Source organism: Labrus bergylta, chromosome 10, assembly GCF_963930695.1.
Source record: "Labrus bergylta chromosome 10, fLabBer1.1, whole genome shotgun sequence".
NCBI lineage: Eukaryota > Metazoa > Chordata > Actinopteri > Labriformes > Labridae > Labrus > Labrus bergylta.
Genome location: NC_089204.1, coordinates 1,436,298 through 1,458,107, shown reverse-complemented (window position 1 = coordinate 1,458,107; position 21,810 = coordinate 1,436,298). Strand labels below are relative to the sequence as shown.

The following is a 21,810-nucleotide window of genomic DNA, read 5'->3' as shown; positions in this document are numbered from 1 at the left end:
TCAAAACAAAACCATAAAGTCCACTGACAGTGACATTCATCAGCATGCTGGCCTGTTCAAAGGTTAATGGTTTGTCTTATCAGAGGGTGGAGGCTTCAGGTCCAGGTTCATGTCCATCATTTAGAAGAATCTAAACAAAAGTGTCAAAACACAAGTTTTTTTCCCTCCATCAGTGAGGGGCTGAATTTCAACAAACAGCTGACCTACACGTATTATTCAGAGAACTTTAAATATGTAAAAGAAAAAAAAACACTTAATGTTGGTTAACTGGTTCGTTTGTTTTGAACTTGTGAGTTCCACAAAATAGATATCTTCATATTGACAACAGAGGGACACCTAAAATAAAAATGTTGCAGTGATTTTTTTTTAAACCTCCAGTGAGGAATTTAAGAAACAAAAATATTAGCATCCAGACATAATCTAGTACCAATCATAAAAGTATTAACTTTTCAGTTGAATAAATACAATACTGTATTATATAAATTTACATGTTAATGTGTTTATGACATAACCTGTCAAGTTACTTAAGATTATGTTTAGTTTCTGTCCATTTCTTTTAGCATTATTGTCATTTCAGATCTGCTCCTTGTTTTCCCCCCTGGTGCCTTACTGATTGTGATTGTGTGCGGCTGTGTCTTCTTATGCCCTGAATGTGTATATAATCCCTGTGTATCCTCCATAATGCTGCCAGGTTGTAGTGTTTTCTAGTGTTTGACTTTTGCCTGCTCCTCTCGGATTTGTTTCTTAGATATTTTTGGATTTTCTTCCTTTTTATTGTATCCTGCTTTGTGTCAGCCTGTATTTTTGGGTCATTTTATCTGTCTGGTTCTGTTAGTTTAATGTGACAGCAGGTGAATCTCCTTTCTACTCCATATGCTGCTGGATCATTTATCAAAACTTCTTCAACTAGTAGCTGATATTATTATTTATAACAATCTGAATCTCTGATTTGAGGTGAAAAGTATTCAATCTCCCTCTAAGATGAAGTGAAGTGGCTATAGGAGAAAAAAGTAGCAGAAAATCCAACCCTGGCGAACACTTTTTATCTACATCCCACAATACACTATAGCTAGCTATATAGATAATCAGCTCTAGATAATATTTTGTACAAATACGAACTCAACATTTATTTAAAAAAAAAAGAAAGAAAATCTACAAAAAGACAAACTCTCTCAGCTTGACAAATACAATGCTCTGAGTCCTTTTGACCTTATGTTGTCAAAAAACCCACACTGATAAATAAGGTGTTTGAGAGGAAGAGAGCACCAGGGGCTGGTAGGTGAATGTCAGAGCAGAGGATAGAGAGCCTTGTGTGAACAGACAAACCTGCAGATCACTTGATGTCCCTATAAAAACTGTTAGTGTGAGTTTGTTATCATCGACCTGCACACTAAAGAAAGGAAAGATGGAATCCTTGATTTGAATAATCCAGTTTATTTTTTTGTAAATTGATTCACAGTTTTTGGTTGAGTGTTGAATTGATGACAACAATCCAAAATACACAGTCAGTGTTTAAAATGTGCATCCCCCATCCCCGGCCACAGAAAACACAAACTATTCTCTGTTTAATAGACTTTAATCAGCGACTTCTCAAGTCCTCAATGATCTGTTTGTTTCAAAGATTCTTCTCAATTATTCCAATTTATTATTTAGTAAAAGAATAATAAATAAGCTCAACAGACTTCAGATCCACACTCACCTGCCGGAACCAGAAAGGACCTCACTCTCATTAGAATCTTTAAGAACCCCACCCCCAAAGTTTTGATTATCAGCTGCATTTGCCGGGTCAGTGGTTTCATTTCTTCTTACAGGTGCTTTAGTGTCTATGGACAACAACTGGGAACATCTGGTGTCATCCAAACCAGTGGTCTCCCATACACTCTCTGTTCCAGGTGACTCCACAGAGCCAACACCACTCTGCTTTGCACAGAGGACACTGCATGTGCATACAGCCGCCTGAAGAGGGAGACAAAACATAACAAACCTATAACTCACAACATCTCCCACACAGAAAAATACACATTTTCAATCAAATAACTGCATGTTTTGAGATCATGATAGAACACAGATGTGATGCAGGCATATTCTGACCTGTAACTGTTCAGTTTGAAATATCTAATTCTTCACCATAGCTTATGTTTTCTCATTATCTTGTCTGGGTTACTGATTTGTCCTTTAGAGATAACAAAGAGAGGGAGGAGGTTCCTGCAGACTTTGCTCAGCCTGGAAAGCAAAGCTAAGTTGATTCCCAGCACTGATGTATAGCTTTCAGTGCTTGAACAACTGACAAAAGAAAACTAAAAGACACAGTAACACACTGTGTGTGTGTTTTTAATAACTGTCTTTCCACAAGTGAAAGTGTACATACCTAGTGTGTTTCTGTTATTGTATCTTTCTCCCTTTATTCAATTGATGTAAATATTTTTAGTTTTTAACTTTTTGCTATTTTTGCTAATTATATTGCTGTTTTTTTGAGCTGTTTGTAACAAAAAAAAATCCCCCAATGGGGGATCAATAAAGTTTATCTTTATCTTTAACAATAAACTCTAGAGAGGAAAAAAAATGTGTCTCAAATTGAACAAAGGATGGATAATTCTCTTTGTTTTCTCTAATGAGTGCTTGGTATTGGTAACTGACTGGATTACTTTGCTAATTCATGTTGCACTCGTGACTTGATCTGAAGCTGGTAATGTTCATGTTTCAGATTTGAGTCAGTGCCGTGCTCTTGTTGACTCTGTACCTGGTGATACTCTATGAGACATACAGGTTCTCAGAAGAGAGGATACGTTATAAAGGCCTTTGAAAATGTGTTGAACTGTAACCGTCATGGTTTCCTTGGAGTTTCAATAAACAATCTAATTTAATACAGCAAGAATAAAGAAGGAAAAGAAGGTAGATGTTTATGCATGATTACTTGGTAATAAACACAAGTGATTTCAACGTATCCCTCACTATATTATAGTGTCAGAGCAAAGTGCAATTCTTGATTGTGCTCTTGAAAATATGTTCAGAAGCTCAAATTGGCACAGTTGTCGGGTCATTTTCCACAGCATTACCCTATTTCCTCAATTGAAGCAGGGTTTGTGAGAATTTTAATATTTCTTCTTGCTGTCCGTTATAACAGCGGTGAAGTGAGTGAAGTAGGCGGCATGTGATTGCTACAATTTGTGCGAAAGAAGAGTCAAATGATGCGTCACACACCCCCTTTTGACAGACAGCCAGGGTACGATGAACTGGCTTCTTGGTACATCCATCTGTTCTCATTAGTTCACAACAGTTCAAACAAGTTAGGATCAGCTCATCTCTCACCATTTCTTTCCACAGGAACGGAACACTTAGGGCAGCGTTTAGTTGACTCCTGCACCAGGAGCAGGGAGGCTCTATCCCACCTCCCTCTGAGGGACGCCTCCTCCTCCACAACAAAACCCTGACGACAGGTACAGAGGGGGAGGAAGGGGGGGCAGGGAAAATTGCAAAAATTTATAGTGACCCAATATGTGTGCATGTCTGTGTTACACGGAATATTCTGACAAAAACTGCAGCTCAGCTGATCTATTTAAAAAAAAAATGTATATTGTGGTATCTATCTATTTTTTTTGTACATTTTTAATTTTTCTTTTTTTATTTAAATTGTGTACTGTGTTCACTTTTTGTTTACAATCTTTGCTCTTTGCTGCTGTAACACTGTAAATTTCCCCATTATGGGATAAACAGGATTATCTTATCTTATATCAAAACCCTTCAGCTATTGTCTGACTACATCAAGACAATTTTGTCTCTGGGAGCAACAGCTACTGCGGCTTTCACTGAAGCTGGCATATTATGGGCAGCGACATCCTTTTCTGTGTGTTATTCAACATTTCCAGTATGACTAACAACTTGAGATATGAATTTGGAGTTGGAATTGGGAGCCAAGGTCCACGACCGAATTGTAAGCTGCACTCACATTGAGATGTCTGTTTTAGTGCTGAATCTACAGTTAATGGTCTACGGCTGATTTGTCCTTGATTGATGGGTTCTCTCACCTGTGAGGCTTCACCTGGGGGTGGGACGGGCTCTGCGTGACAAACCCCCTCATGGTACACCTCTCTGCAGTCTTTGCAGAAGACAAAGCCACATCCCAGCTGTCTGTCACACTCCACCCTTCTGCTGCCCTCAAGTGGGACAAGCCCCGCCCCACAGCCAGGTGACGGGCACATGAGTCCTCCAATCTCCTGCAGGCACTCTTCTGCCCCGTACTGCAGGTACCGCTCATACTAAGAGGGAGAGAAGAGAGTAGACATGTTGGATGCTTCAAAACATCTATACAGAGAAGCAGCAGGGTTCTGACAGAGAGATGACAGCATCATGTAGAGGGAACTTACCGGTTATTGGAAGAACCACAAACTTCCTGAATATTCAAATCTGACCTCTCACCATTCACCACGAGGAACAAAGATTAAGAATTACTTTGAATGTTCTCACTGGACCTTCTATGTTTCAATAATTTAATAATCAAAATGAGTCTGAACAGATCTATCACTGGAGATTCAATACATTAAACCAAGCCATTCCCACCTTAAAACCGTAATGGTTTGTGTGGTACGTCTGAACAGACAATGTTCTTAGACTTCTTCCTTAGTTAGAAAGAAGCTATCCTACTACTTGTTGACTGTGATAAGGAAGAAAAATGTTTGTTATGCTAACTAATTATTAACTTATTTGACGTCTCTGTTAAGTTTTTTTGATTTCCTTTCCTAAAGTTGGTGCACACTAACTTTTCTGAACAAGCTATTCAACACAAACCAAAGGCTGTGATTAATATCTTTTTGCAACATTTGTGTATAGCTTTTCAGTATGTACACTTACACATTTATATGCAAATGTACTGTACATATGTTGTTGATTGGATGAGGAGTAAAACACTTGCCTGATCATCTCCCAAAATCCGGAAATGATGCAACTCTTTAACGAGAGAGTCGATGCATCCAGCTGGAAACAGATCAGTTTAAGAAACACATATAAACATATGAACATAACAACATATAAACACACAGTTATGTACTGTATCAACCATCTGATTAACACACTCTCTACTCAGAAATTAATCAATGAATAAAAAAAAGCTGTGGCGTTGATTATAATGCTTATTGTTAAAATGGTGATACTGGGAGTGCTGGAGAGCTCTTAGGGAGTAATAAGCTCTATTTACGGATTCTACATAAAAAATGTAAAATCTATATCCAGAGGCTTCAGTTTAAAGAGCCCATATTCTGCCCTTTTTGGGGTTCATATATTTAATCTATGTACCTACTTTTGTACGTTCACAATAGATAAAGTTCGAAAAAAGTGTCTGTTTTCATGTACTGCTCCTCCTTGCTCCCTCTACACTCTGAGTCTGTCAGCTGCACTCTGCTGTGCCCACACTGTTAGACCCCACGTGGGCCAAGTCTGCTCTGATTGGTCTGCCGATCCGCTCTGTCGTTATTGGTCAGTTGCTCAGCACGCGTCTCGGAAATTTCAACATGAGCTGCTGGGCTTGCCACAACGAGCCAATGGGCTTAGATCAGTGATCTCACACTGACAAATTTTTATCGAGGGGGGCTAGAACAGAGCGTTACATGCAGCTAATGCTACAGCTAACAGGAGGACGTAGGAGAAGCCGCGTTTCCGTGGACTTTGAATTTTTGCAAATAGATTGTGACTAAACATGCACAGGACACATGGAAAACACAATAAAGAGCATATAAAACCAGAAAAAGCAGAATATGGGCCCTTTAAGTTTGGTGTATACAAGAAAAGCAAAAGCAGATGGAACTCATCTGGTAAATTCCACCATTAATCATGTTTAATAATCATCATCTCAATATCAATCAAAATAATCCTGATTAGATTTTTTCCATAATCTAGCATCCCTAGTATAAAAGTAATCTTACTGAGGATTGGAGTAATATTATTGACTGGTCAATATTTTTATAAAACAATGGAATGGTGTTAAGGAGCCGTGGAGAGATTGATCTTATGGATAAGTGAAGTAATCTTATGCAGCAACACTCAGACTAATATTCATATAAATCAGTGACATCGCATGGATCTGGAATCGCATGGAAAAAAATAGTTTTATTCAAAAATCGAGATTCTTATCTTCTGAGATATTAAATCGATTCATAACTTCCAAAAATCATTTTTTTTTTGGCTAATCAGTCACTCCCTGCTAAGTGCTAATGCTAGCTCTTTAGCGGCAGTAGCTCAGTCTGTAGGGACTTGAGTTGAGACTCTGAGGGCACGGACCAAGTCCGGAAATTGGTCTGGTAGCTGGAGAGGTGCCAGTCCACTTCCTGAGCACTGCAGAGGTGCCCTTGAGCAAGGCACCTAACCCCCCCCCACCAGCTCAGGAGCGCCCACTGTGTGCAGCCCCCTCACTCTGAGACCTCTCCATTAATGCATGTTCACAGGATCCTGTTTGTGCATGTCTGTGTTGCATGTTCATTAAACAGAGTGTAAAACTGAATTTCCCCTGGCAGGATCAATAAAGTATAAATTATTATAGAATGCCAAATGGAGCAGCAAGAAATTCAGGCAGACTCACAGATGACTGGAGTAGATCCTGAAGTATTCACAAATTCAAAAATAGACTTTGAATCCATGGATACATGAATCCAAAATCGTTTTGAATCAAAAATAGAACCGAAGAATCGAAATCGAATCGTCAGACACGCAAAGATTCCCAGCCATGCATGGTTCTCACATTCACAACACGCACTCACCAGCACATGGTAGAGAGTAGCCAATCACAGGATGACACACAAACTGCCGCTCGTTTAGTCGTGTCTGACAGTAACGATGGAAGCAGTCAAGACAGATCACATGACGTTCCAAACACTGGAAGACTAGAACCATGTCCCTGAGAGAGAGAGAGACAGGGGCAGAGTGAGAGACAGAGACAGAGACAGAGACAGAGAGAGAGGGAAGAGAGAGAGAGAGAGAGAGAGAGAGAGAGAGAGAGGGGAGAGAGAGAGAGGGGAGAGAGAGAGAGAGAGAGAGAGAGAGAGAGAGAGAGAGAGAGAGGCAGAGTGAGAGAGAGAGAGAGAGAGAGAGAGGCAGAGTGAGAGAGAGGGGCAGAGTGAGAGGGAAGAGAGAGAGAGAGAGGCAGAGTGAGAGGGAAGAGAGAGAGAGAGAGAGAGAGAGAGAGAGAGAGGGGCAGGGGCAGAGTGAGAGGGAAGAGAGAGAGAGAAAGAGAGACAGGGGCAGAGTGAGAGGGGAGAGAGAGAGAGGGGAGAGTGAGAGGGGAGAGAGAGACAGAGAGAGAGAGAGAGAGGGGCAAAGTGAGAGGGAAGAGAGAGACAGAGAGAAAGAGAGAGAGAGGGGCAGAGTGAGAGGGGAGAGAGAGAGAGAGAGAGAGAGAGAGAGAGAGAGATTGAGAAAGAAAGAACGTGAACGAGATTAATCTACAGTGAAATGTCCTTTTCTTGACAGCAGGCATTGACAAGTTTGTATTAAACTGAAATGATTCAAAAGAGGGAGTTTATGTTACATGATTTCAGTGCAGGCAATACAGGGGACGTCTCTGCTGTTGGTCATAATGAGGTCCAGGGCCACAGAGATGTCTTCATCTGAGGTTGGATGGGATGCGCATTTCATGTAGAACTCCTGCCCCACACACACACACACACACAAATGCTCAGTTACAGGTCAGAACACAAACCAACACATGGGGTACGTTGGAATTGTCCCTCCTCTCTCCTTTCACTATCCACTTTACCTTAACCCCGGGGAAAACGTCATGAGGTTAAGGAAAGATGTTAGGAGAATTCTTTAAGGACTTAGGGAAAGGCGATCTCGTTGCTCTGACAATCCGACCGTATTTTCCACTAGGCCATGTAATTAAATGTGACGGGCCGGTGGAGGTTAATGACGTGGGTTCACCGTGTTGAAACTACAATGTTCAGATAATGGACTACAAAAAGCGCATCTAAAAAACTTTCCCCTGTGCCTTCTTACCGGTGAAATAATCCTAATTATCACAAGGTTGGGATTGAAATAAAAGCAATATAGACTACCAGGCTACAAGTAAGAAAAGTGAAACCATCAGTTTCCTGTCTACTCATAAATCAACATCAAAATAAATATGATTGTATGATATTAATTGTTACATTTATTTAAGATGTATAATGTTTTATGGGTCAATGACGTGACGCTCATTTTTTTGTGTCCATAAGGTTTAGTTAACTTTTAAAGGCTTAAAATGTAAAAATAAATGCACAAATGACATGCTTTCATCCTTTGTTTTGAGGACCTAGTCTAAAATTTATATTTATTATACATTTTTAGAGAATAATTGGGGTATTTAGGCAAAAATGTCCAAGTGGTGTAACCGTTGAAACTTCGTACCAAAGAATTAAACTTCCTTTAAAAAGGTTAAATTTTCATATAACACCCTATGAACTAACCTGGCATACTCTTACAATAGAACTGTTCAATATTAAATAAAAGTAAAGGAACATCATTGTTCTTAATATTATAAATATTTTAGGGAAACCATGTCACCCAGTCAAGTACCAAATTGTCAACATGGTGTAACCACCATTGAAGGAGCCATTTTGTTAATATATTCATCATATCATGTGACAAGAAATGATATCACAAAGAAGAACCCCTGATGGTCCTAACTGCTGCAGGCCAAGTTTAGCAACTCTCTTTAAAACATGAGATAATTTGACATTTTAAGGGCGTGGTCAGGTATGTCAAATGGTATGACCTCAGAAAAACATTAACAATTTATGATAATTATAAAGATTTGGATTCACTTTGAAAATTAGATTTGAAAAGTTCACACCAGGAAATGTGCTTACATAGGTCTCAATGATACTGCCTGTCAAATTTGATTTGAAGTGGAAATGTCAAATGGTGTAACCGGTTACACTATTTGACATTTATGACAAGCCTTTCTGTTAGAGGACACTATTTTTTTTATGTTGATTAAAGTGGTGATTCATCCACAGCCTTATTATCAAGGGTCTAGGACAATGTTTAGCTTCAAATTGCATATTTGTGTAAATGTTTAGCTTCAAATTGCATATTTGTGTTCCATTTACTTACATTTATAGAGGTGCACTATGTAGTTTTGGTAGAGAAGTGTGAAAGTTGGAGAAATTTACAGATTATGTGGTATATGTCCATCATAACTCGAAACACAAACTGTCCTCAGATGAAAATTTGGTCCCTGTGACACTGTTTGAAGATAAAATGCTACTGGAGAAGTTATGGTGAGATGCCCGCAACAGTGAAAGCGTAACTCTCCTGGTAGCTTTATATCTCCAAACAGTGTTCCAGGGACCCATTTTTTACTTTGAATAAAGTTTGTATATTCAGTTCAGAAAATATATCAAAGAATTGTTTCACTTCTCCAACTTTCAAATTTCACCACCAAATCTACATAGTGCACCTTTAAACGTGTATAATCTAATATATGTATGTATGCTGTAATATTGGCACCAGTAGTTGCATTTTAGATGTGTCGGCTATTAGGGGCCATGTGGTAGGGTAGGTAGTATCAGCATGTCACTACCTGGAGCTTGCTTGCCAAAGTCTGGTACTATAGAAGGTGGCAATGCTGTTTGGGCTGTGATGGCCATGATGTAAAGAAGGAGAGATGTAACGTGTTGCCTGTGGGTATGTTATCCTTTGATTAGGGCACAAGTACCTTGAGTTTATTCCAAATACTGAAGAAATGAATTCTCCTTGAAGATTTTGGTCAGATGTTGTAATTTACTTAAGATATGAATTAATTAAGGGTGCACTGATCCTGACTAAGACAGCTAGATCAGGTATCAGTAAGAATTTGCCCATCTATGAGACCCATCCAAAAGGCCGATCTGTTCACTTCAGTTTTATACTATTCTGTGTTTAAGACAAATGTGCTACATTCCTGTCATCAGCGTACTGGTATTCTGTGCACTTTGGTAGGTGGAGCAAACATGAAATGGAGGAAGCTAACAACAATTTCTTCAAGAAACAATGGCCTTTGACTGTAGAAGCAGCATGGTCAGTTGGTGTAACTGGTTTGCGTCAATTGGTGTAACCAGTATTTCTTGTAAAAAATATAATAAAACACAGGACAATTAAAGTGGAATAAAAGCAGTCCTCTATTGCAGTGAAATAACATGTTTTTTTAAACGATTTTTACATAATTTGCCAAAAATTAATTAGAAAACAGAGGTGTTTTCAGCTATGTGCTCCGCTCAGTATTGAAAAAGGGCATAATTTATAAATTTAGGGATAATCCTAATAAAATCTATTTTCTAGTGCTATTTTAAAATGAAGTAATTAAAATCATGAGTACACTTACATATACTCTAGATGTATAAAAGAATCAATATTCTTAATTTTTCAGTGGTTACACCACTTGACATTTTTAGGTCCATTTAGCCTTACCTTTTGAAAAAAAAGGTTTAAATGTCATTTTAAAAAACACAAAACCAACATGAATACAAATCTCACATTTTAATGAACCTGATGCATGCTTTCAAATTGTGTTTTTAAAAGATTTTTGAATTGGTCATCTGAACAACCCTTATTTGTCACTGACCCTTATACAAATATCCAACTGCACAAAGCATTCTTAAGTGAATGAAATACGTTGAATAAAACATCAAAAATGTCTCCTATCTTTTTATCTCTTACATGATCTGTGTCACTTTACGATCAGATGCGCGACTCGCTCTAAATGTTGCGGCCGCAAGGAATTGTGGGGCGTCATATCTCATCTCCTTTGGTAAAGGACGGTCCAGTGTATCCTATGCTAAAGGAGGTTATAAAGGAAGCATTGACCCACCTTTCCTTAACTTTTAGAGAATTCGAACGGCTCTTACCATGGCAGCCACTTAAATGCTTCCGGGGTTAAGGTAAAGTGCATAGTGAAAGGAGATAGGAGGGACAATTCGAACGCACCCATGGAACTGTGATTGCCACGCCCACCTTACCGCAACGTTGCCTTGACAATCTTCTGTTTGACAGATACCATGAATACGACCTCGTATAAGGACATCATCCCAACAGGATGGACCCTGAAAAACAGAAGAAAATACTAATGATGTCTCCTTAATTACCATTAAACACATATGAAACGCACAGGGTTCATGGGACTAATTTACCAATATCTTCCAATGTTTTTTCTTAAATTTATTCCTAAGAAGATCTGAAGAAAAGTTTTGGACGAACCAATGAAGCTCTTCTTAAACTAATGAATTGTTTGTAACTGTGTTCTGAAATTGATGAGTGCAATGTCCTCTTAAGCTGCAAGCTTGTGCATGTTTTCATAATTAGCACAGATAAACGCCCCTCTGATGCCCATAGATGAGCAAGAGCCTGCACGACTGTGTGCATAGTAGAGACATGTCAGGAACTCCCAAATTTAAATCTAATAACAACTGTGCATGGGACTGCTCTGAAGTGGAGGTAGTGCTGCTGGAAGTGAAACACAAATCAGCAGATTGTTTACACTACATTTAGTAGCCTCAGTAGTGCATGTAAAACAGAAAGTACAAACACACATAGGATGATGTCACTCGTTCAAAGAAGGCGGTCATTGGAAAAGGACACACACCAAAAGCAATGAAATGAAAAAGCTTGATCTTCATAATCAATTATCAATTCTTCTTATCATTCAAGTAGGGCTGAAACTGACCCCAGCTGAAATCTGCATCAGGTGGGGTACACCCTGAACAGGTCCCCAGTCAATCGCATGCCTGACACTCACCAACAGACGACTACAATCGTACCTATGGACAATTTTATAGTCATAGTAGTAGTCTAACTAGCATGTTATTGGACTGCTAGAAGAAACCACAGATTGGCCCCAATGGACAAACCTATCTTACACATTATAAGTACCATATAAATGTGTGGACTGGAGTAAAAATAACATGTACATATTACATATATAAATGTTGCATAGTCTAGATAAAGAAATGTAAATATAGTGTAGTAATAGTCCTTCATATTATAAGAACTTTAAAGTACACAGTGTATTATATGTACTGTGCAGCATAAGGACTCACTCTACTCAGTGTCAGTGTGGTCTGTTTGCAGCTGCCGCAGCGTACTCTCAGTTTTCCAGGTTGGATGGACCTGCAGCTCTTACAGTACACAAAAAACAAACTGCAGTTACGCGAACCTGTAAACACAAAGACACACAGTTAAGGCACTAGTACTGAGGGAGAGTGCAGGAGAACACCATGGTTTTATCTTCACTCACCTTTCAAACATGGAGCCTGCTCCACCTCTCCCGCCTCATCCACCTCTCTGACACCTTCTCCTCCATCACTCCCATCTAAGACCACTGCCAGGCCCGAGGAGGTGGAAGGTAGGCGTGAGGAGCTGAGGTCCAACCTGGTCAGACTGTTCTGCTCCTCGTCTTTGCCTCGAGCCAGTCTCTCCTGCAACAGGCCGAGCTGGGAGGAGGAAGAACCTGATGAAGGGAGGACAACATGGATGGTACTCTGCTCTGGGAGGTCACAATCCTGACACGGGACAGAGATGAGAGGAGGAGGAGAGAAGAGTAGAAAGAAACGGATAATAGAGAAGGAGAGGAGAAGAAGACAAAAAAAAAAATTGTAAAGAAGAGACGAGGACTCTCCACATTTGTTTGCTCTTTAAGATCGTTCGCCCTCTGACCTGCAGCTTGGCATTGCTTCTCAGTGACCTGCCAGCGAACAGCACCCTGAGGTGCTCTGGCTGCACTCCTTGCTGACTCCCCACCATCTCCTTCAGTTGGGCAACACTTGCCTCCTCCTGCAGCTCCACAGGCACACCTGGCCCGAGGTTATAGCGCACAAACACTGAAGGAGACAGTATGGTAACAGGTGAGCTCTCATGCTGGCACACATGACAGTCTTTTATCTGTCATCGTCGCAAATGCTGAGCAAATTATCAATCTGTTTATGATTCAGATATATGATATGATTTTGGCTACGAGGAACTGCTAAATGACAACCCGGTGTCACACAACATCGTCAGTGGAACCCAGTTCAACCAGTCCGCTACAGTCTGGTGGACTTCTGTAGAGACCAGTACCGTGCAGTAAATTCTGAAATCATTTAGAAGAGTTCAGTAAAACAAGAACACTTACCAATCATCCGTCTCTTCGCCCTTCAAACTCCATTAGTGTTTACAAAGTGCTGGCCGCCATGCACTATGGGAGCTGTAGTCCTTCTGCACGCACACAAGCATTAAAACGTTCTTCTGTAAAACTACAGCGCGGTCACGCGAAGATGACGGACATCGCTGCACCGGAAGTTGATGCATTTATGAATTTTAATAAACTTGTTTTTTTTTCTTCTTCTTTATGTTCTATCGAGAGCGGCAGCTGGCGGCAACAGTGCGGTGCGTTAAGAGAATTATCAGTCATTATATTGCCGTTAACGTCTCCGGTTCGTGTCTTCTGATGACGGAGAGTCCGGAAAGACACGTCCAGCAGCGGACACACAGCGGCGGCACCGGGCCGACGGTGAGACACTTAACAGAAACGTTCACCTCCTCTGTGTCACTGTGTTTCATATACAACCATACACTGTGCCTTATGATGTATAGATGTGTAGGCCTATATGTTTTCTGTAGATCTTTCAGGATGAATGTGTGCATTCATAGGACAGTGGCTGTACGATTTCCTCACATTGTTTCTCATCTTTTCTTTCTTTTTTATTTGAAAGGGGTGTGTGCATACATTCACGTTAATGTGCACATTAAACGTGTTTTCATCCACAGTGCATTACACTCATTTCTTTTTATAAATCCGTATATGCAATAGGCTACTTGAAATAGATTTGATATTTCAAACCTTGTTTTTTATGATTTATTCATATAGCCTACGTGTAGCCTGCCTACATGGGAATTTGAATGAGGCTGCAGTGTTTTCCATCTTTCGTACTGATTCGCCAGAAAACTGACCTTTTTCTTTACTGTGTGTCTGTTCCAAAAGTCAGAACTTAACTTGGGAAAAAGATGTTTAAGTTTGTTACCTGGAGCGAATAACAAAACGATCTGAAACCTAACGAGCCGCTGTCATTGGATGCTTTTAAGAAGACGTTAAATAACTAGAGGACACATCTGGCTGGAGATGTTCTGCCACTTATATGATTGTCGAACTTGAAAATATTTGCTCTTTAAATGTTATTTTGTGACTTTTTCTGTGTTATAATGATGTATCTTATATTTTGTTCGTAAACATGCTGCACGTTTGTTGATAGAAACTATGTGAAGAGTTCCACTGCATGTCTTGTCCAGGACAATCTGGAGATTTTAAATCTCAGCTATTTTTCCCCTGGTTAAATAATACACATTGCAAAAGAGTTAACCACTTGTCAAAATCACTCAAAACCACGACCCATATTCTCTCTTCAAAAAACGGATTTCTTCCAACAAAACAACACACACACACAGCTATGCTTACAGAGCATCATCATCATCACCTTAACATCATAGGACACACACTCTTTTTGCCATATTACCCCTCCCTAGTTTATATACGAGCATGACAGGGGTCAACGTGAACATCTGTAGAAGATACATGTTAAGGTTATAGCTTTATGTTAAAATACTGTTTGATTCCCGCTCTGTTCAATTTGATGCCCTTATGCTCAATAGGGGAGGGGCGTCACCTGCTGGTGATATAGTGAATTACGTCATGTAGTAATGACGACAGATGAGCCATCAGTGTGCAGAGGAATCACTTCATATGTTGGTTGTGTGTGAATGAAAAGAGTCAGTACCTAGCTGAAGTACTATCTATGTGTTATTTATGTTGTTGTAGAGATGATAACTGAGCGGGAGTTTGTATATTAGCTGCTCGTCGTGTAATCCTAGATATGTAAATTAGCCGACGGCACTGCACCGACATGCTTTACGACTCCTTTATACCTACCTAGTGCTAATACTTATCCATGTTTATTAGGATTACTTAAGTTGCCTGTAAAGTTACAAGGTTTGCTAACTGTGTCGCTCTTTGCAAGAGGAGGATAGTTTAACTTCCGGGCTTCACAATAAAAGCATCTTAATATTTGATGGGATAATGATTGTATGATTGGTAAGCCTTTGATAGCCTTTCTGTGTGTAATTATCCAGACTAAAGAGACATGTAGCTTATCTTTATTTATCTAAAATACATTTACACATTGTTTACCTATTACATTACTGTATAAGCCTACTAGTAGTTTATACATGAAACTGAGTGATGATAAGTATATATTCTGCCATTCTGTGTCTTATAGAAATAACATCAAGACTCAATACTCAGTTGTATTGCATAGCCACTGAGATGTGTGTATTTGTGATACTGTGAGGAAGAAGTAAACAGCCACTCAACCAATCTGCACTCTCTTTATTCATATTCTGGAAGATTTGGCCTCAAGTGGTGTTCTGGCCGACACACCTGAGTGAATCTAGTAAATCTAACTAGTGTCCCAACTGAGTTTACTCTCATTCTCTTCATTACAACCTCTCTCCTATAGGTGGTAAAGGTGGAGTCATGTGTGTCAGATTTACCTGTCTTCACCCCTCCACATACTGCTGAGCTACACTTCCTGCGGTCTAGGGTTCGAGAGCTAGAAAGAGAGAAGGCCGAGCTGTCTGCAGAGAACCAGAGACTGAAGAGTATGCTAGTCCACGGTGAGTCCAATCACCTGTTCAAAGATGACTTATACCAGACCAAACAGAAAATCATAGGATGAGTTCACTTCAGTGTTTGTTTACTTGTTGTCACATCTGATGTGGTTCACGATTGATCTAGTTAAAACCTTTCTCCAGAACTGTTTTTGTAGGTCAGCTTTCACATGATTTTATGACATTAAAGTACATTTTATATTTCCAAGAAATCCCTGGGCTCCTGTCGACTATGTGGCAGACGTTGGGCCAGACCAATGGTCAGCTCTCCAATTCCACGGCAACAGGCAGGAGTGACAGTTATGCTCCATACTCGCTTCACCAACCCCCACTTACCAATCAGGATGGAGACTTCAGCCCACAGGTCTACGTCCAACAGCTCCAAGAGGAGCTGAGCGTGGACATGTCTGAGTCCTGGGGCCAGCTGGGCTCTGACCACGAGGAGGGGCCAGGAGGAGCTGACCTGGCCCTGGGGAGCCACATGGCTGAGGAAGCACCGCTGTGCAGTCAAACTGACATGGACGAGCTAAGGAGGAGCTGCTCTGAGAGCCAGTGCACTAGTGGACATATTAATGGACAGGTGAGGACATGTCTGAACCAATTAACACGACATCTCTTTGAAATGATTGTAACCTCTTTAACAGGTTGTTAACAACTCGTAGTTGCCACTTGATTACATTGTTTACACATTGTTATCATCTTTTTTACAGCTCTATTAAACACCTGTCAACAGTTAGTTCACTGTGTGTTGAAGGTCTTTTTATTGAATACAGTTACCTGCTTTATCTAGGTGAGCCGGGTGGAGGTGTATCCCGGCTCTGGGGTTCTCTGTGATGTCCGCTCTTGGCAGGCAGCAAACCAGGCCCAGTCTCCAACAGCGATGGCGCGAACACTCTTAATGGGTGTGTTTGATATGAACACTCTGATGAACAGTAACCTACGAGGTGGACGGAGTCGCCGGCCAGCTTTTCACCCACAACGCAGTGCGCTGGATCCACACAAGATCAACGCCATCTTCAGTGAGTTCATTTTATTTTGCAGCAACCATCTTTATATCCGTCCTTACTTTCTGTCACAGTCTTCCTCTTTTTTTTTTTTTTCAGATGCCATCTTGGCTCGTTTCCCTCTTGCAAAAAGAGGAGTCATCGGCTCTGGCATTAACTCCAAACTTTCTGAGATCCGTTTCCGCTCCCGCAGAGCCAATCGAGATCCACAGTTTCTCTAACCGACAGCTAGCTGGCTCTGCCCACCTGCAGACAAAAACAAACAAAAGAACTCGAAAGGCCTTCCTCTGCTGGACCATGAGAAACTTTCTGACTGGCTGTTTAATTTCAAACCTTTGCTCAGCTGCAGGTTAGGGGATTCAGTGTCTCTGTTATCATAAGCGTCTGTTACAAAGCTTTGTGTTGCCATAACTACCTGGTGATCTACATTAACACAAAGTGTCTGTGAAGAGACACAAAACTACCTCATAAACACAAAGACATGTGAAACAACAAAGAGACTGGTACTACAAGAACCATAACTTCAAGAGCTTCAAGCTACCATGGAGGGACAACTTCAGCAATACAACAAAAAGACTTAAAACAAGCACATTTACATGAGCAGAGAAGAAGTGAGACATCCACATATACACACTTGGTCAGACATGCACACACAGCGCTGCGCTCCCCAGCTGGCTCAGCTGATCCTGTCTGGCCTCTGCAACACCTCTGTTACTAACTCTGAAGACGGTACAGAGGGATCACTTTGTCCCTCCATGGCGCCTCATCAACACTCAGTTTAAAAGCAAAACATCGTAAAAGGGACATAAATATTGTGGCTTGAAACGGCAGTCTGAATACGGATAGAGACAAAGACAAAGACATTCCCACAAAAGTTTCCGCTAAACAACTACTAAAGGAAGCAAAATGACGCAAATGTACAAATGGCTGGTCACAAAAACAAAGCACCATTAACACAGGACCAGAGCGACAGCCATGAAGACAAAACTTCAGACACTACTGCAAAAAAAACCCAAACATACACAAAGATTTCACAAACATTCTGAGAATCTGAGAAACTTAGCTTAAAACACCCTAGCAAGGATTTTTAGCTTAGGAGTGATCTAAGAACATCAGCACGTAAAGAGACTTAATTAGAGATCGGATGCACCAGTGGAGGTTAACACAGCATACCTGTTTCATCTTGCACTGAAAAAGGTCTTGGATAGATTGAAATGTCTGCAGAAATCATTTGGTCTGTTCCGCCCAACTATGAGTGAAAAAGATGATTCTTCTTGTAGTGTTTGAAGAACACTTCCCTGTTTCCTCCTCAGCTTGAGAAACTCTTCATCCTGTTGAAAGTCCTGCTCCTAACAGTTTGACACCTCAGGAGCTCTATAAGGGCTAAGATGCTTTGTGAATAACTTTCATCTTTACAAGGATCTAGTCCTAACTTTGAGGGTAAATTCTTGCAAAATGTCCTGATTCTAAGAATTGTGTTAGAATTTTGACACTAGGAGCAACTCTTAGTACTTAGGAGGATTTATGAATACAATCCCAAGACCATTAAAAAAAAACCTTAAGAGACCAGCACAAAAACATACTCCCACACAAAACAGCCACTAAAATACAGTTACAAACACATAGAACCATTAAGAGTCTCAAAGGGTATCAAACAGTGACCCCAAGAAACTTAATATGACCACAAAGAGACAACCAACTGCAAAGACAAGACTACAAAAAACTCAAATGCTACTCATGTCTGTTTTTGTCATGGTGAGCCTCAGCTGCTCACAGTCAGGACTTGTTTTTGTTTAATTTGTATGTAATGTGCTGCAGACATGTAATGACATTACATGAACTGACTCGTATTTATGTCATGTTGTTTGTGTGAATTACAGTACCATCAGTAAATGTAATCATTTTGAACCCACTATGGAAGTGAATTTGATTTGTTTTTTTCCTTTCACCCCTTATCTACTTTGTCATCCTTGTTGGATCCCTCCTCTCCTTCTCTTAGCTCTACCACTTAAATGGATGACATCACTCTCTCAGCTAAATTCTGCCTTTGTAATGTGTGTGTGTGTGTGTGTGTGTGTGTGTGTGTGTGTGTGTGTGTGTGTGTGTGTGTGTGTGTGTGTGTGTGTGTGTGTGTGTGTGTGTGTGTGTGTGTGTGTGTGTGTGAGAGTGTGTGTGCGCGTGTGTGCGCGCGCGTGTGTGTGAACTGACCATTCAAAAGCTCTATTTGAATATAAATCAGCTGTCATGGGGCGGAAAACACGAGACACAAAAACTCTCTCGCCTTGACATTCTGCTTCTCCTCCTCCTCTCTCTCTACCCACAACCCCCCCACACACACCGCCTGGTGTCTTTGTCTCTGTCCTTGGCAGTGCAATCGAGTCCTCAGAGCGTCTTTCAGGAGGAAAGAATAGCTGATTGTCTTCATTAAGGAGGACGCCTTGTTTCAGGAAGTCCAGCCCGGGAAGAGAAGCAGAGAGGGGACGGAGGGGGTTGAGGGAGGGGTCAGACCTCTCCTTTATACATCACAGAGATCCGGGTTTAACCGAAACATCCCATAGCAGATCCAGATCAAATCAGAGATTGTAGGACATACTGTGATAGACAGTTTAAAAGAGAGGGGGGGAAGAGAACTAACAGAGGATGAAAGGGAGGAAACGAGAGGAGGTGAGAGTTTGGAAATTAGCCATCGTGGATGTTACAGAATCCCACTGTGACTCCTAATTACTGATCAGAGAACAGTTTTAAACAGCAGCAAGAGGAGGTGCCCCATTTTACACGAAGGCTCTCTCATTTTTGTGAACTATTCCTTTAATTAAATCTCCATCGCAATAAAAGCTTCTTCTCTCTGGTTGATTTGTGGATTCTCTGCTTGTTCGCTTGCCAACTCTGTTAAGTCCCTTGCCTGAAGCAAGACCAGCCAGGACCTTTCCCAGGACCTCCGCCACCCATCACAAAGCACCAGGAAGCACTCTGAGAGTATACTGAAGGAAAGGTGCAAATTCTAGTAAAACATAACGTATTACAAAAAACTCTCCTATATTTGAAATACTATACTTCAGTGAGGATATTAATCAGCTGCCAGCAGCTACAGTATGATACATTACTCTTCTCTGAAAGGGAGTAAAATAACTAAATATGGAAATACTAAGGTAAAGTACCCCAGACATGTACTCATCAATTTAAGTAGATAGACTTTCTAATCAACCCAAGGTTAACGTCTAGTTACTGATTCTACATAAAATGAAGAATCACTCGATGAGTGTGTTCGTTGAACATCCTTGTATATTTTTGGGCTCAGTCAATTGAACTTGTCAATTCAATCAACACCTCAAGAATGTGTGCCTTTTTTTTACTTTAGAGATAGTGACCGCTCACAGTCTAAGAGGGACTGAGAGTCGCCAAACACTGTGCCAAAGTCACATATGTGGCCGCCAGCATGCATCTAAAATTATTATTATTTTTTTTTTTTAAGTAACTATTTTAGAGCAAATGATTGTGGAGAAAAGTAAACTGCTGCTTAAGAAGTTTATTGGTCTCGATAATGTTATTTCTTCTCAACATTAGGACCCAACCTCCACACATGTGACAGACAGTGAGACAGTTTGACAATAAGAACTTTACAGTGAAAGATTTAGACAGTGATTGCTAAAGAGTGAAGAAATTAAACATGGCGGATGAAATGTATGGAAATGCAACAGGAGGATGATTCAAAGTCATCTTTGTGTCTTTGCATACAGACAGATGTTTGTTTCCTTTTGTTTTATGAAAATCAGTGAATCAACACAAAGCAGGCTGATCTCAACACACACTCTCACAGCCTACACTTCATTCTTCAGCTATTGGCTGGTCTTGTTATTTGACAGGTAAGATTCAAGCATGTAGGCTTTTGTCAAGGTTTATGAACTACCTGTTACCATGACAACAGTCCAGTCAACACTATCTCACTTTATCAATCTCTACGAGGCATAAAACTGACATGAGCACTTTAATGGAAAATACTTGCACTGTACTTTTACCTACATGTGGCTCCAGAAACATTATAGCTGTTGTGTTAGCATGCATAGCGGAGAGAACAAAAGGTTCTTCACAAAGCGTCTTTTGTCTCCAGTATTCATTTCACAGACGACGATTCAACAATGTCATCTTTGTCAAGCAGTGAAAAATGTTTTCAGTCAGCAGAACAGCAAAATAAATTCTCCTCCAGTCCTATCGCTGTTTGCTGCGTTGAACTGCAGACATTTTGTTCTATTGTTTGTCTTAAAAGAACTGCTCCTTTGTGGCTGAATCAACAACAGCCTTCAACTCTTATTCATCATAGGCTGGAAACGTGACTCTGTCAGTTGACTGCAGTTGTACCGAAAAATTAAACCAATTCTGAAGTATAAATACTGCATTTCTTTGAGTGTCCACTTGAGGAGCTCAAAAAGTCCCAAATGCCAATTTAAAAGAAAAAAAAAATTAAGATGTATTTTTGGTCATTTTGTGCCTTTATTGGAGAGGACAGTGGCTATAATTATGATTTATAATGTATCCTTTATTTTATTTTATTTTTATAAATATAATTTATCCTTTATTAATCCCATGAGGGGAAATTCAGTTTTACACTCTGTCTAATGAACATGCTACACAAACATAGGCTGAAATACACATACGCACAAACAGGATCCTATGGACATACATTAATGGAGAGATGTCAGATTGACGGAGCAGCCCACAGCGGGCGCTCCAGAGCAGTTTTGGGGTTCAATGCCTTGCTCAAGGGCACCTTGGCAGTGCTCAGGAAGTGGACTGGCACCTCTCCAGCTACCAGACCAACTTCTGGACTTGAACCGGCGACCCTTCGATTCCCAACCCAAGTTCCTACAGACTGAGCTACTACCGTCCAGAGTTCATTCTATTCAGAGAGATAGAATCAGAAATCAGGGAGAAAGAGAGTAGGGGACATGCAGGAATGGAGCCACAGGTCGGATTCTATCCTCTGCCGCCCACTTTGAAACTACAGTCCCTTTCCTATACAATAAAGATGAGGAAATTATTCTCCAAATAACTTACAACATTCCCTGAAATGTTTGTGGAACCCAGAATATTATGGAAAAAAAACATGGGATATCCCGAAGTGGGCGGTTTGTTTTGCACAATGGAGCTGATTTTTACAACCTAAACACTGTAG

At 40.5% G+C, this 21,810-nt stretch overlaps 2 protein-coding genes across 2 annotated transcripts; one reads left to right on the top strand and one right to left on the bottom strand.

Moving 5' to 3' along the window:
• Positions 1-1,418: 1,418 nt before the first annotated feature.
• prkn (parkin RBR E3 ubiquitin protein ligase) lies at positions 1,419-13,246 on the bottom strand. Its single transcript, XM_020646162.3, has 11 exons — positions 13,109-13,246; positions 12,655-12,818; positions 12,236-12,500; positions 12,039-12,154; positions 10,962-11,045; positions 7,514-7,629; positions 6,747-6,883; positions 4,910-4,971; positions 4,026-4,256; positions 3,310-3,427; positions 1,419-1,956 (listed from the first exon to the last, which is right to left on the bottom strand). Exons 1-11 carry the CDS (start codon positions 13,113-13,115, stop codon positions 1,853-1,855), a joined length of 1,404 nt encoding a protein of 467 aa, XP_020501818.1. The 5' UTR covers positions 13,116-13,246; the 3' UTR covers positions 1,419-1,852.
• Positions 13,247-13,324: 78 nt separating this feature from the next.
• Positions 13,325-18,552, top strand: LOC109993225 (uncharacterized). Its single transcript, XM_020646107.3, has 5 exons — positions 13,325-13,486; positions 15,486-15,642; positions 15,846-16,216; positions 16,427-16,655; positions 16,740-18,552. The coding sequence occupies exons 1-5, from the start codon at positions 13,325-13,327 to the stop codon at positions 16,859-16,861; spliced, it is 1,041 nt and encodes a 346-aa protein (XP_020501763.3). The 3' UTR covers positions 16,862-18,552.
• The last annotated feature ends 3,258 nt before the right edge of the window (positions 18,553-21,810 follow it).